Raw genomic sequence first — 14,953 nt, 5'->3', positions numbered from 1 at the left:
GTCATAACAGGAAAAACACAGGTTTATTAATGATGGCTGCATCCAATTTAAGAGAGGCGTTTTTAGTTCACCGTCCTGGCTTTCTGGCACGCTGAACTGAACTGAGCCACCATTAATACACGTGTGCTTTCCCCGTGTCCAAATGTCTGCCACGAAAAAAGGTCTTTTGTTCTTTCATTGAGCTTTAGTGACAATTTTTTTAAATGAAATTACAGACATTTAAAATGAATGTCACCCCGAACCGGATACATAAATTAACAAGCACGTTACAGTGAGCAAGTTAGCGCCTTCTGAAGCAACCGCCAATGCTGTGAATTTCCATGTTCAGGATGCACCGAGCCTTTATTTGCTCTGCCTCTGGTGACTTAATAGTTCTCAGTGCATATCACACTGACTCATCTGTGATGGTTTGAAATTGCTGGCAAACCTGTGAAAAACCAAGGCACGAGTCATTTGTAGGAGAAATACATTCAGGGTAAATTAACTGGTGCATTTTCTAAATCACAGGGTACTTCATTCTTACCTCTTTCAATACTATTGTTAGCCCTGGTTTATTATGATGGATATACTGTAACGATGTCCTGATTGGGACAGGTAGGATAATGAGAACTGAGGCAATGAAATAAACTAGTCATTTGGAAACCAAGCAAATCTGACCTTCAGTGAGTTCAGAAGAAAAAACAAAAAGAAGTGGTACCTAAGAATATAAAGCACAGGACTGGACACGTCAAATTGAAACATGTTTATTTTCATTAAAAAAAAAGAAATCGAAGCAATAAACTGCAGAGTACAAGATTGCAAACAATCCAAACTAACCAATCAAAAGACAAAATTTAATAAAGAAAAAAAAAACGACTATACAACGCAACAATCTTAGTACAGCTGGAGCAGTTATCGTCTCTTCTGGAAGATGTTGCCTCTTCCCATTCCTCCACGACCTCGTCCTCTTGCAGCCACTGAATAAAAGACAAAAAGACAGCACATTTTAGACAAACCAGACCGAGTCACTGGTACCACAAATGTACGAGACGTGCTTCACCATGGGACCTCCCTGTTTTTTTCCCCCGTACCTCTGACACAAGTGCGAAGCTGCGAGCATTGTGCTCAGATTTTGCTTTTAATGTGGATCCCCAGTAAGAAAGTGTTTAAACAGATACGGAATTGCAGCAGTGTACAACCGCCGAGGGTGTGATGAAGTTAAAACGAACAACAACAGTGAGACAATGGTACAAAAGCTTCCCACTCACCTTGTGCTTTAAGGATAGCTGCTTTGCCTCTTCCGGCACCAGATCCCTGGTTCTTGTTTTTCATACTCTTCAACATGGGAGCATTCTTCAACATGTCAGGTAAGATCAGAAAGCGGATCTTGCTGCCGCGGATGTAGACTTGCTCCAACTGTGCCACCCGGCCGTCACGATAAGTCACTGTGATATTGGACATCTGTAGGAATACAAAAATGTAAATATTACATACACAACAAATTAGATCAAACAGCATCTCTTTAGTACTTAGGATAGAGGTGGTAGTACACGAGGAGTCAAGACTGAACTTCGGTGATGCGAGTCATACCTGTACACACACACACACACACACACACACACAAACCAGTATACAAGTCTGCAGCTTTATTCCTATTTATCTGATCTGAGACTGATCAATAAGATGGATTGTAGGCTCATACAACTAATTATCTGGCAAAGTCAAAATCCAGGGTTCATGTGCTCGATGGCCAGCGATCGTGTGCGAAATAAAACTCGGCACCGGACACTACAGTTCAGAAATTTTGGATTAACTACAAAAAATGATCACCTCTATTTGTATGGCCACAAAAATCGAACCTATTTATACAATCCAACCTCAAGATTATAACCTGGAATATATAGAATAGACCGAGGTCATTTTTACAATTGCAAACATTACAATATGAAAGCATTCATTCATCCGACAGACTTTGCATACAATATAATCGTAAAGAAAGTCAGTGAGAATCTACCACGTAGATCTCAAAACCACTTTTCAAACACCGCACCATCACTCTCAGGAAAGTTACACAAGAAGGTGATCTGCGATTCTCATCAAATGTTGAAGAGTCGTCTCTGTTTTGCCAAATAACACATTTACCGGAGAGATCCCAAAATACACTGAATGGAGGTTTTTTTTTTTTTTTTTAGATAGTCAAGCACATCTATCAAACTAAAATCTGTTCACTCAGTCATAACACTTTCAATTCAGTTCTCAAAATAAAAATGCTGAGGAAAAAAAAAAAGACAGAAAACAAACATCATCGTAAACCCCGTTTTGAACTCTGTATTTTCGGAGGAACCGACCTGACAGTTCATGTTGTCCTCCGCTTCGATCAGCTTGCCCCGGTACACTTCTCCAGTGTTGGTCTCACAGGTCACAATGTGCCCCTCTGCCTCATGCAGGACCTTGATTGGTACACCAATGGACATCTTCCAGCCGTCTACCTTGGAAAACACGTGTGATGGAAGAAATGTTACAGATAGCAGATTGTAAATAAAAATTATTTATTTTTTTTGACCAATAAGAGACCTGCATCTGGTTAATTAAATATAACATTTAGGATTCTTGTGGAAACGTCAGTAACGTGATCTTGCGTGTTGTATTTTCTTCACACGGAAATGATGAACGCGTTCAAAAAAAAAAAAAAAAAAAAAAAAAAAAACACGGGAGCTGAACTGCGAGCTAACTCGGCTATATTAGCCACCATGTTGGTGAATGAACGAGTTTAAACAGGCAAACGTCAATATTAGTCATAAAAACAAGGAATAAAGCCGACGTGTCCGAGATACTTTACCGAGATTATGCCTTGAAAATGGTTTTCTTTGTTGGGGTTTTCTTCTCGGGCGACTCTGCAACGTGCGCTTTGCGCTTTCGCGTACCTTTTTGAGTCTTCTTCCGCTTACCCACAATGCCACAGTGGTTTCAATGAAGTGCTTCCGGGGTGGCGTCCCGCGGTGCATTATGGGATTGACCATTTTGAGCTAACGCATCTTCTAAATGGAAAAATACTCCACAAGTTAAAAGTCCTTCACTTAAAGCTTTAGTTAAAAGAAACATGTGTTTCAAACGTTACCAAGTTTAAGTTAGATACATTTAAAAAAAAAAACAAAAAAAAAAACATTATTATTTTTTTTATCATAGTAAATTGGAGAAGTGTACAGCCCATAAAGGAACTTTAATCATTCAGTTTATCAGGAAAACAACCAAATTTAGAGATTGGCTATATGGTTTTCGATTAAACAAATGGTGTGAATATTTTATTCTGAAAAGTAACTGGAAATTAAAACTGTCAGGTGAATGAAATGAAGTAAAAAGTACAATATTTGCCCCAAAGATGTCATGTTGTAGAAGTATAAAGTTGCTTAAAATGGAAATACAAAAAAAACAAAAAATACAAGTACCTCAAACTTACTCGAGTACTGTACTTGAGTAAATGCGCTTAGTATTATTCTGCAAGAATAATTGATATGACTTGGTGGGGAACCTGGAAAATATTGTGTAAATAAAGACTTGTTGAGTATTGTTCATGACAAATGTTACCTACCAAAGTCTGCTCAGTGTCTTTACATAGCACTGAAGCTCTGTTTATCTTAAACTAAATCAAATCTGTCATCTAAATAACAAACACTTGTGCATAAACAGCCATGTATACTGATTACCTTCCACACATATGCTGACATATACTGTATGCCTTTATTAGAAGAAGTACATCAGGCATTCCCTTTAGTTTTCCCCTTCACTGAAACAAGGCTCATCCACTAGATATTGGATGCCAGGTTATTTGTGTAAGCTGTGTGTCTCCAAAGCATCAGCCACAGAGAAGTGAATCTTAAAACAAACACTGCTGTTGCTCCTGTGAAACATTAGTTACTGAGCGTCTGTTACCTTTCTTTCCAAAGACATAAACATTTTGCACGCCAATGTCGTGCTTCCCACTTGTAATTTATGGCTGTATGAGACACGACTGTTCTATTGGACATCATGCCACTTTGCCGTTTGTTTTTATGGAAATCCAAAAGATTTGAATCACCCACGGCCACATCATTTTCATAACTCTCATCTACTGCTTATCAAAAGAACACACGCAAGAAACCAAAGCATTAAAATGAAAGGGTTTTATCGACTTTAATACCCCCGTACATAAACACAAAGGGTAATAAACAACTGATATGCATAGTTTTTGAATAAAAACACAGTATGAGTGAGATACATGCCCATGTATGTTTATTCCCAGAGACATGTATCTAGGATAGTCTGAAGGTACATACAAGTTGCTTAATGCGGGTCTTTCCCACAGTGGAGGGGCCTTTTAATGAGGAGTGAGAAAGCATAATGGGATAATAAAAGACATCATCAAATGAACCTTCATTTGATTTCCATTGCATTAGGCTCATTGACTGGCGTCAGCAGCTCGGCTACTCTGTAAACACTTCTTGCTGAGTAGTCGGTGGTCATGTGTGTGCACTTTACGCTTCTGTGTGTGTGTTCATGCCGTTGATGTGTGCAAGCTTGACTCTGAAAGTAGCTACATTAATGGCATATGGGCTGATATTTGAATAGACCAAACAAGCTCTTTGTTTTGGACGGTTGGTAACTGGTAAGTTGTTGAACCGGTGGCTGATGTGTTTTGCCTGAAAGAACTGACTAAGCCAGCAACATTAAATGATCTGTAGCTATCCCTTTGAGAAATTACTTTTTAATATATTTTTACACTAGGGATGGTGTACACTTCATGCTGGCCTTCAAACAACGTCATTGTTTTCCTCAAGTTGACAGACAAGACTGTAATCATTAAGACCGCTGGCTCTTAGTAAAACTTCAGTCTGACCTGCACAATGTGTGAGTGCTTCATCTATAGAAGTAAGGAGTCCGTGCTATAGTGGGATTTATATTAAATGTGTTAATTACTGGGCTATTCAGTCTTTCAGCTGAAAGTGAACACAGCTGAAAATAAACAGTGAAGTATTTAAGACCTTTAATTCCACAAAGGGTAAAAACAATACACCTGATGATCACAAAATATGACCCGACACAATATTATTAAAAAAAAATGCAGCTTTAAGAATTTAAAAGTTTCTTATAATGCATTGCAAGATATAGTACATTATAATACAATATATTATTTTTCCACATTAGAGGTCCCATATTTCAGAAATTCAGATGTCCATCTCTTTTAAGATTATTGAGCAGGTCTAGGCACTATATAAATACTGTGTGAGTGTCAAATCAGGCCAAATCAAGCCCGAAAAAAAGCCTTTGGTTACCATGGAGATGTGTCAGACTAGTCAATCAGAAGAGAGGGTCAATGCGCCTTAAAGACACAGACACGAAACAGCCTGTTCCTGATAAGAGCTCCTGAGAGAAGCTTGAAGGAGGAGATTTAAAATTGAGGTGGTTTTGGGAACTTAAAACCATAACAATATCTTCTTATGGATACTAAGACTGCAAATAAACATGTAAAATATGGGAACTTTAAGGTGAACATATTTTTAATACATACAATATACAAAAGTTTTTTTTATTTTTTATCTTGGCTAAGGAATACACTGCCATAAATTGTACATCATGTTTAGAAAATATAAGCATCAGCTCATATTAACCATCAACCTGCTTTTGACAGATTTTGGTTTGTGCTTGTACATCTGATCCAACTCAGTTGATGAACTCAGGTTCATGAGAACAAAGTGATGAAGCAGGCAGTTTATGTTACTTCAGAAATACATCAACAGATTTGCTGACAGTGTTGATTTGTGAGACTTCATAAATCCTTCTTCATGTTGTCCTGTTTCCACAGAAATATATTTTAATACCAAAATATTTTTGTCATGAGATTTCTGTCGGCTTTGTAGAGTGGGCACAGTCAGTTGGTTTTATGGAGAGAGCGCGAACGTTCACAAAAGCAATGCAGCTTCCTCTGCTCACCTCCAAAATATCTGCGGGTCCTTCTAGATATGTGGCTGACTCTGCCGCATCCTGTGCAGAAACTGCCATGATGCATGGCTGGTGCTGCGCTGCTGACAGGCTGCCAGTCTTTATTTGGTGTCCATTGGGTAAGTAGCAGCTCGGTGCAGCATCTAAATTTGATGTCCAGCAGCAAGAGCGTTCAGGAATAGCTTTCGGTGTACTTTGGTCAGGACTGGGGTCCAGGATATAACTATTAACCACTGTGCCACATGATGAACCCTCTTTACTGGTACGGGAAGAGGACTGCATGATGCTGCTGCTCCCAACACCTCTGCCATCAGCACTCCCAAACCCACCCCTGTGCCTGTCCCTCTGCCCCAGGATGTGCTGGTACAGAATCCTCCGAAAGGTCTGTCTGAACTCCCGGATGCGGTAGGCATAAATGAAGGGATTCACAACAGAGTTCGCATGAGAGAAGATGATGGCAATGTTCATCACCCAGATGTGTGGGCGCTCGCAGCCCTGACAAAAAAGGTTGAAACAGTTGATGATATGCAGCGGAAGCCAACACAGAGCAAACAAACCTACGATGATGGCCAGAGATTTCGCGGCGTGCACTTCCTTCTGCAGAGTCGAACGACATGAGCTCGCAGACGGGATTTTACTTCCAGGAGCAGGTGTATGTGCGACTTTGAGGCACATCAGTCGGAGCTGTCGCCGTGCTGCCATGAAGATATGAGCATAGATGACCAGCATTACCACCAGGGGCACCAGCACACAGCCAAAGAAATTGAAATAGACCATATACTCCAGGGTAACCACTCCCTCAAACAAGCACTGGGTCATGCCTTCAGGGCAGCTGTTGCCTCTTGAGGAAGTGATGGTGGAGTTCCAACCTGTGCATCATGGACAAAAGTGATGTATGGTCAGTTTTCTTTCTTGATGTTGTCAACAAAATGAATTTTTTCACAACAGAAAGAATTGTACGTAGTAAACATTTTTATGGCATTATGTTTTTGGGTTGTCCATCCGTCCTGTTCTAGCGCACACAATATCTCAAAAACCCCTAAAGGGAATTTCTTATACTTTGAAAAAATATTCACTTGATACCAGGGATGAACTGATTCAATTTTGAGGTGCATAAGCCAAAGGTCAAGGTCACTGTGAGCGCAATTAGACACATTTACACAAACATGATATCTCTGGAGATTAACTGATTTGATTTTGGGGGTCAAAGGTCAAGGTCAATGTGAGTTCAATATCTATATGGGTTTGGACAAATATGCAGATAAACTACAATTTAAGTGGTTAGTGGCGGCATACAACCACTAGGGGGTTATTGTGGTTAAAATTGTGTTTTGTTTGGGTTTCATTTCAAAAAAGGTTTCCTCAAAAATAATCTAAGGGGAAAGAACCACTCACTTTAATTGAGACCAATATGAAAATACCAGACGTATTTCTTGTAAATGTCCCGACAGAAGTGAATGGAAGCATTTTTCACCAATTCACCTTAAGTGTCTTTTTAAATGTAATCTTTTCTTTCATATGTCAACAAGTTTGAAAATAACTGTTTTAATAAATGGCTGGTTGAGCAAATGGCTGTTACAATAAGAGTTGAAGGCTTAAAGGAGGGTATATTCAGAGATGTGTTTATACTGATTAACTCTTGATTGACTTCTTCTTATTTTCTATATTCACATTATCTGGAAATGAAACACCAAAACTCTGGTATCAAACCATCTCCTTGGAAACCTATGGATGATGTAGCAGACTCCTCAATTGTGTTTTTCAAAAGACATCTCTCACCCATGTTCCAGCCCAACATCGGTGTCAGCCCGATGCCGACTGAGAGAACCCAACACAGTGCGATGATGCCCTGTGCCCTCTGCCCTGTCACTAGACTGCTGTACCTGAAAGGTTGAACAAAACACAGCGATACATTAGAGGGCCAGTTGCTTTATCTAATCTCTTTGTGATTGTATCCCCCTGAGGCAAAGTCAATATTTGGCAATTTAAATGAGGAGAAAATGGTTGTGCCTTGAAGCCTAAATACAAAATTAATGAGCCACAGCAAGATTTCAGTTGTCCCACTGAAGATGTTTAAAAAAAAAAAATCTGCTTACAGTAACCTGATCACCAGTACTTTTGTTTTGATCAAAGACACAGGAAACATCAAATGCTTCATATTTCCAAATCTATTCTGATTTTGTAAAGATTTGTTAAAATAACTAATATTTTGATGCACCAGTGTCCCCGCTGTGTGATGTTGCATGATGTAACTCAGCTCAGACTTGGGCTAAGTTTCGCATACTTGAAGCTTCACTTTGGGCTTACACCAAACATTAGCTAAACACTATACCTGCTGACATAGGTTACATAAACATATTTAACAATGTAAACACTGATTCAATTGGTTATTTTAAATATAAAATAACTTTCTTCTTCAAAGTATTTTGACAACATTGATGTCCATGAAGACGAATTGTGATTTCAGCATTTGAGTTTCCGTTTCCCGTTGTGATTGTGACGTCTTCAGGTATTTTAAGACAGTAAAACTCTACCTGTATGAATTTGTAGGTTGTACGATGTGTGATGCCGACACAACAAATGCACAAATTTGGAAATAAGAAATAAAGTTAAGAATGAATAACCAGTATTCTTGGTAACATTGTCTTAATACACTGACTCAAAATTGTCCCTGTGTTTTTGACTGAGATCTTGCGTGGCCAGGTTGGCAGCCAGTGGGTTATACTAAGCCTCCTAAAAATTCTGATGATTTATTAGCTCTCCGGTCTTTGGTACCAGGGTTGTGGCACCAGTGGCAGTACACAAACACACACTGAGGCCGTTATGCAACCGCTTATGCAAATGCACCACCTGCTGTGGCTTACTAGATGAAATATCCTCCCATGACAGGAGAAAAGAATGTGACTAAACAACGTGGTTTTCAGTTACGCACATATGGCGACCATGAGTCAATCAGTGTTTTGTCAACATACCTGTTGCAGGAACTTTGTTTTAGGCTGCGAAATAAATTAGTCATTTTCAGGAAACAGTATCTGAATGGTGTTGATCTACATGAATGCCAATGGTCAAAGCTTTCAGAAGGTTTATTACATTCAACAGCACACAACAGTAATCCTGTTAAACCTGTTGAGACATAGAAAGTATCTGTCTGTACACAGCTGGCCAGAATAGCTTTAACTGCATAAAATCTTTCTGTAATTAAATGATTTTTGCAACACCACTCCATATGAGCTTTTGACACCTCTTACTCCTCTTACAGGATCATGTTCAAAGCATAGAGACAACAGTTTACATCCAACAGCAAGAGAAAAAAATAATCTCCTAAAACATAATGTTACTTGTTCGTTACCTCCCTGAAAGATTTGCACCGTCTGAAAAGTCAACAGAATTTGTAACATTGTGGAAAGATATCTCAGTTGATGTGATTTATTTTTCCATCTCACCTGAGTGGGTTCTTGATAGCAACGTAGCGGTCCACGGCAATAGCCAGCAGACTAAAGATGGAGCTCTGAGTGAGCACGAGGACGAAGCAAGCGATGAACAGGCAGCCGTAGAAGTTGGCACAGAAACCAGTACTGATGAAACATCACGGAAAACATCACATTAAAAAAAGGGCAGACGTCTAGCCAAACATTTAAAAAATAAAAAATAAACATGACATTGTGTCAAATCTTGGAAAGCACTGTTTTTGAAGTTATGTCTGATACTCCATTAACCAAAGTTAGATAACAAGGACGTAATACCTGATGGTGATGGCAAAGGGAATTGCCAGGAGCCCCACAGCAATGTCAGCGACTGCCAGTGACACCACAAAGAAGTTGGTGATGCTCTGCAGGTTGGAGTTGAGACAGACGGACCAGCAGACTAGGATGTTCCCAGCCACAGCCAGGCAAGCAATCACCAGCTCCAGGCCAATATAGACCAGCTGCTGGTTCTTCAGCATGGTTGTTTTTTCCTCTTTTTTGCTTTCTTTGTGCTTTCATCCCACACACTCAACTGATTGACGTGTTTTTAGACAAAATGCCTGCTTGCCTAACCGCATGGTATGACTTAAGAAAATATAGATTGTGTCACAGGAGTACAGCCAAGGCAGGGAGTTCCCGCTATTAGCATCACACTTGTGATGCCTAACTTCACTCGTAACTTTTAACGTCACAATCTGTTAGTCTTCTTCTTTGTTTCTGGAACGGTCTTCATTTCTTTTGAGCTTTGTTCAGTAAACTTTGTCACAGACGGCAGCAGAATATTAAGGAAGGAGCATCTGGGAAGATTTCCCAATGGCTGTCAAATTAAAAGCAGTGGCCTGGACAGTGAGAGAGAAAGAGAACACAATCTGAGTGGCGTTAGCCTGTATAAACAGATTGCAGGTTACCACATGGACACACACACGCTTTAGAAAAGCCATCTATCTCTGGAAGTCAAGGGGACACTTTGTTTGCCACACAGGGCCAAAGCAGACAGTTCAACAATGGACCTTTTATTTTCGGAAAAGTTTCCCAAAACCCTTCCACTAATCATTCCTGCCACTGACAGGCTTCCCTCCACAATCACTGATAATTATACAAAATAAACTACCCATATATTTCAAAGTAATTGTACTAACGGTGGAACACATTGTTGAACTATCTTTGCTGTGTTTTTGCAGGGTACTTTGCTAAATTCCTCTACATTATAAGCGGATCATGGTATACAAACCTTAAATAACCTATAGAAATAAAGGGGTTTGAAATGTAGGCCAAGTTGTTCAGTTTACTGGGGTAAATCAGAGTTATAAGGAAAAAACAGGTTTTCAGGTCATGGCCTGCATCAGTACTGAAGCTTATTAAATATTTTCTCTCCAGCAGTTAGACATGATTTGAAGAATCCCTGAACTGCAGGAAAAAAGGAGCTTTGTGAATATTTGTGGGGAAACAAATTTTGAATTTAAATCAGACATGACAAATATTGAGATGTTAAAAACATTTTTTTTTTTTATTAAATTCTGAAATTTGTTCTAAATACATTATAATGTGTAGACATGAATTGCTGAAAACATGTAAAAATGAAATACTCGACTAATGTCCTGATTTGTGGAGTTAGACCATTGAACTGTTTCTCATCAGTTTTCGGTTCAGGATTTTTTTGGGCAGGGATGGAACTACTTGAGAGGGACCTCATTGTCCCACTAGCAGTTGTTTCAGCACCTTCAGCAGACACGCCCCCAACATTTGAGCGCAGAGAGGACTGCTGATTTTCTCGAGATTTTAAAGCCTAATTTAATATACTTGTGGATTTTTTTTATTCAAATTAGGCTGGGCAGTTAATAACACATTTCTCTGTGGTGTAATGAACTTAAAACACATTTTTATGTCTACTCTACATGTTATTTAATGTTATGTTGAATAGCATAGCCTAACACTACCAGGCTTATAATGTTCTGATTTTTCTGTTGCCGTTTTTACTTCACTATTAGTATCAATCAGGACTGATACAACCTAAAAAGCTAAGTCCTTTTCAAAGATACATACCACTCGCATCTGTGTGTTAAGGATGATTGGCTTAGTTTGACATAAAGACTGGAAACATTTTTTTTGTAATGCATTTTTGTAAAATATTATCTCTCAAGATCATTAGCAGATATTTTAAGCTAACTTTTAATGCTGAGTTTTTACAATTGTAAATAAAATCATCATAATAATGAAATTAAAAATAAAGTGAATACTACAATAAAGTGCAAAGTCATGTGTGTCACCTGATCTCAGTCAGATTTAGCTGCATTCGAATTGCTTAATACTAGACTAAAAGCAGAGATCTCATACTGATCTCAGAGCTGAACATGGTGGCAGTGAAGGCCTGTACAGCACTACAAGGCATCTAGTGATATATGGTCAAAAACTTCAGCCAATCATTGACTGCATAGGATTTTCAATAAAATATTTGTATTATTATCATAAGGCCTACATTTTTGGCACTATGTGTTAAAAGAGCTGCATATCTATCACACAGTTCTTTGCATATTAAAATTGGTGCCAAGATTTGGAAAGTGAATGTGTTACCCATTGATTTATTTCAAATACGGTTGAAGCACACAATGCCTAAAGAGCAAAAAAATTTTGTAATTGTCCAATTACTTACAGTCTAGACTGTATTGGCTTAAAAAATAAAGTGTAGATCAGGCTATAATAACTGGACTAAGATAAACTTTTAACCCTGTTAATTAAAACACAAAAATAGAAATATAAAACCTGCGTATATCTCCTGTGAATTGCAGGACAGAGCTCAATGCACACATATGCTAACGGTGAAAGTTACTGACTACAGTGAAAGCATTGACATGCACAGTAAATATGACCCAGTTCAAGCCAAGGTTGATACAGTGAGTAAGATCTGACAAGATAAGATTCAACAAGATTGAATGCCAAACAAACAAATTGCTGTGACAACAAGAGGGATAAGAGCAATGCTGGGATCTAATATCGGTGCTTTACGTCAGTGAAATTGAGATGATGGGAATTCCTAATCCAATTTGCATTCAGTAGCTTTCTGTTGGAAAATATGTTGACATTATACAAATTTCTGTAAGATATGATCATATCAAGTTTCAATTCCATAAAATGTTGTCATATGACATTAATGAATTTGATTTAAACAGTTATTGTCATTATTATTATCTTATTTTTATAATTGCTTCTAGATAACATTTCCTGTTTGTGGCAATTAAAGCTTTTGCATTATCAGCAGGAGATATTTCATCTCTATTCTTTCAAATAGTTGTCCTCACATGTACAGTATAGAGAAGGAAGCTTTTAAAAATACATTAACTGAATGTTTCTAATCAAGGGAATTAAAAGACACACTGTCAATGCCAATAATGAAACTGCAAAGACAACAGAAACAACAATTTTCTGGAGGTTGGAGGTTGTCAGACATTTTCAGATATACACTTCATTCATGTCCCTCTGTGTTCCACACATAAACCTGTAGCTCTACCGGCAGTAATCCTGATACGGAACAAAGTCCTACTTTTCCTCAATTGTTGTGCTATTGAACCTTTCTCATAGGCCAAAGGAATTTAAAAACCAGGATTTATCCGGTGGGTTTGGAAAGCTAAATCAAGAGACCTCATGAGGCTGCAAATGTTTCTGAAATTGCAGAACCTTCAAACGTTTAGTGACAAACAGAAAATTGGATTTACGAAGCTTTTCTCAAATTCTGACATTAATAGGCTACAAAGCATTCTTTCGCATGGTGAGATTTTTTTTTTAACTTTCTCTAGTTGGCTACTTTGCTGTGCAAAAACTACTTCCTATTATTCTCACCACGGCTGTATGTGCCCATCGCAGCCTTGAAGGAAGTGATAAGAAAATGTACATCCTGCTGGAGAAGATCTGTCCCTGCCATGTCAATCAATGTACCAGCTCAGCAAAGTCAAAGAAAAACAAAAAGAAAAGCTGTTGTAAAACTACTGGCAAAAGCACTGTGTGTGTAACTCATGAGGGAGCTACTGACATCATATTGTAAACTCTTGATAACTGGAACAGATACAGAGATTTAAATATGTCTCAGCCAAGCAGCAATCATAAAAACAATCACTTCAGGACTTGTTTGATGTAATAGCTGCCGAATGATGGAAAATGACATCAGCAGGTTACTGACTACATCCAAGTCTGATTTTTTCAATTTTGTATCCCCATGAATTCAGATAAAAACACACATTCCATTTATTAAATTGGCAACTTAAAGTTAAACACACTCATTGTTTTACTTTAACCATATATACATATATATATATGTATATATATATATATGTATATATATATATATACAGTCAACACTCAATGTTGCCCTCAGTAAAGCATTCATTTAATAAATGAATTGCCATAAAATGTCAACAATCCTGCAACAGTGAAACGTTTCAATCGGTAAGGAAATGCAGGCAACTGAATGAGCTTTGGGTCAATTTATAAAACACAGTGGTAAGGTAGGTTAAGTTTTGGTGAAACCTGTTAATCTGTTACTCCTCATGTTTCTGAGTAAAACAGTCAGTCTCGGATCTTAAATGGCTAAAACATTTAAAACACAGCACGAAGAGGAAGAAAACAATTCGTCTTTTCTTACCTTATTGTTAGGGTGAAAAACAGCAGCCAGTCCACCCAGACAACGTGCTGACATACATTAAAAAGTAACAGAACAAAACCAGCTGAACATTTGAACCCGGCGAAACAAAACGAACCGATTATAAAATATGTAAACCCACTGACAGTTTACCGCTGCTCATGTTAGATTTTATCAGAAGTTTCAAGATGCGCAACGACAAGATGCAACTGAAAACCGCGCGGCCGCAACTTCACCTCCGCCTCCACTCGATGTGCGTTGTGTGTGTGTGTGTGTGTGTGTACATGGATTACTCATGTTGTGGAGATATACGTCTGTTTGCTGCATTATGGGGACCTGCCGCCTTTTGGGGACAGCAGGGCCCCAAAAAGAAAATCATAACATTTTAGGTGGGGGACTTAGTTAAAGTTAAGGCATTTATGTTAAGGTTAAGATATGTTAAGATTGGGGTTAGGCAAGTAAATATGGTTCGGGTTTACGGTAAATCTCAAGGAAATGAATGTAAATCAATGTAACAGCCTACTCTAAAATGACGGAAACACAGTAGTGTCAGTGTGTGTGTGTGTGGAGAGAGAGGAGGGTTAAGGTAGGGCTTCTGATAAACAGTGACGTATGAAAGAATGGAAATCGATGACAGGATAGTAGGAGATAAAAAATAAAGTGAAAGAAAAATAACTAAAATGTTGTTGGAATAAAATATATATATATATATATATATATATATATATATATATATATATATATATATATATATATATATATACATATATATATATGGCTACAGCTCTGAGTTTCACATTATCAAAGTGTTATCCATAGTCTCTTCTGGGTTCACATGCTGGATACCCCTTACTGAAGGCACCTTTTTTGGTTTGTCATAAATTAGGCTGTTTGTTCATCACAG

The 14,953-nt window shown here is 38.2% G+C and overlaps 2 protein-coding genes across 3 annotated transcripts; both read right to left on the bottom strand.

The window, feature by feature from the left end:
• Nucleotides 1-727: 727 nt before the first annotated feature.
• snrpd3l (small nuclear ribonucleoprotein D3 polypeptide, like) lies at nt 728-2,933 on the bottom strand. Of its 2 annotated transcripts, none has more exons than XM_069163295.1 (4): nt 2,819-2,933; nt 2,328-2,468; nt 1,248-1,440; nt 728-956 (listed from the first exon to the last, which is right to left on the bottom strand). In XM_069163295.1, the coding sequence occupies exons 2-4, from the start codon at nt 2,451-2,453 to the stop codon at nt 892-894; spliced, it is 384 nt and encodes a 127-aa protein (XP_069019396.1). In that variant the 5' UTR covers nt 2,454-2,468; nt 2,819-2,933; the 3' UTR covers nt 728-891. The 2 variants fall into 2 exon arrangements, with proteins under 2 accessions (XP_069019396.1, XP_069019406.1); XM_069163305.1 differs by having other exon boundaries at nt 2,328-2,464.
• A 1,254-nt stretch (nt 2,934-4,187) lies between these two features.
• On the bottom strand, nt 4,188-14,244 carry adora2ab (adenosine A2a receptor b). Its single transcript, XM_069163283.1, has 5 exons — nt 14,053-14,244; nt 9,699-10,258; nt 9,399-9,530; nt 7,735-7,838; nt 4,188-6,824 (listed from the first exon to the last, which is right to left on the bottom strand). The coding sequence occupies exons 2-5, from the start codon at nt 9,896-9,898 to the stop codon at nt 5,848-5,850; spliced, it is 1,413 nt and encodes a 470-aa protein (XP_069019384.1). The 5' UTR covers nt 9,899-10,258; nt 14,053-14,244; the 3' UTR covers nt 4,188-5,847.
• Nucleotides 14,245-14,953: the final 709 nt, after the last annotated feature.

This window comes from Embiotoca jacksoni, unplaced genomic scaffold (assembly GCF_022577435.1).
Source record: "Embiotoca jacksoni isolate LCO1_2020_lvr unplaced genomic scaffold, fEmbJac1.0.p SCAF_10, whole genome shotgun sequence".
NCBI lineage: Eukaryota > Metazoa > Chordata > Actinopteri > Embiotocidae > Embiotoca > Embiotoca jacksoni.
Note: the sequence above shows the minus strand (reverse complement) of the source record. Positions and strands in the feature narration are given on the sequence as shown.

Coding starts and splice junctions, on each gene's coding strand:
- snrpd3l (XM_069163295.1), bottom strand. CDS start 2,453: ATGTCCATTGGTGTACCAATCAAGGTCCTGCATGAGGCAGAGGGGCAC. Junction 1,441..2,327: donor AGGACAACATGAACTGTCAG/GTCGGTTCCTCC, acceptor GTATTCCTACAG/ATGTCCAATATCACAGTGAC. Junction 957..1,247: donor AGCTATCCTTAAAGCACAAG/GTGAGTGGGAAG, acceptor TCTTTTATTCAG/TGGCTGCAAGAGGACGAGGT.
- adora2ab (XM_069163283.1), bottom strand. CDS start 9,898: ATGCTGAAGAACCAGCAGCTGGTCTATATTGGCCTGGAGCTGGTGATT. Junction 9,531..9,698: donor CCCTTTGCCATCACCATCAG/GTATTACGTCCT, acceptor ATGTTTCATCAG/TACTGGTTTCTGTGCCAACT. Junction 7,839..9,398: donor GCTATCAAGAACCCACTCAG/GTGAGATGGAAA, acceptor TCAACCTTTCAG/GTACAGCAGTCTAGTGACAG.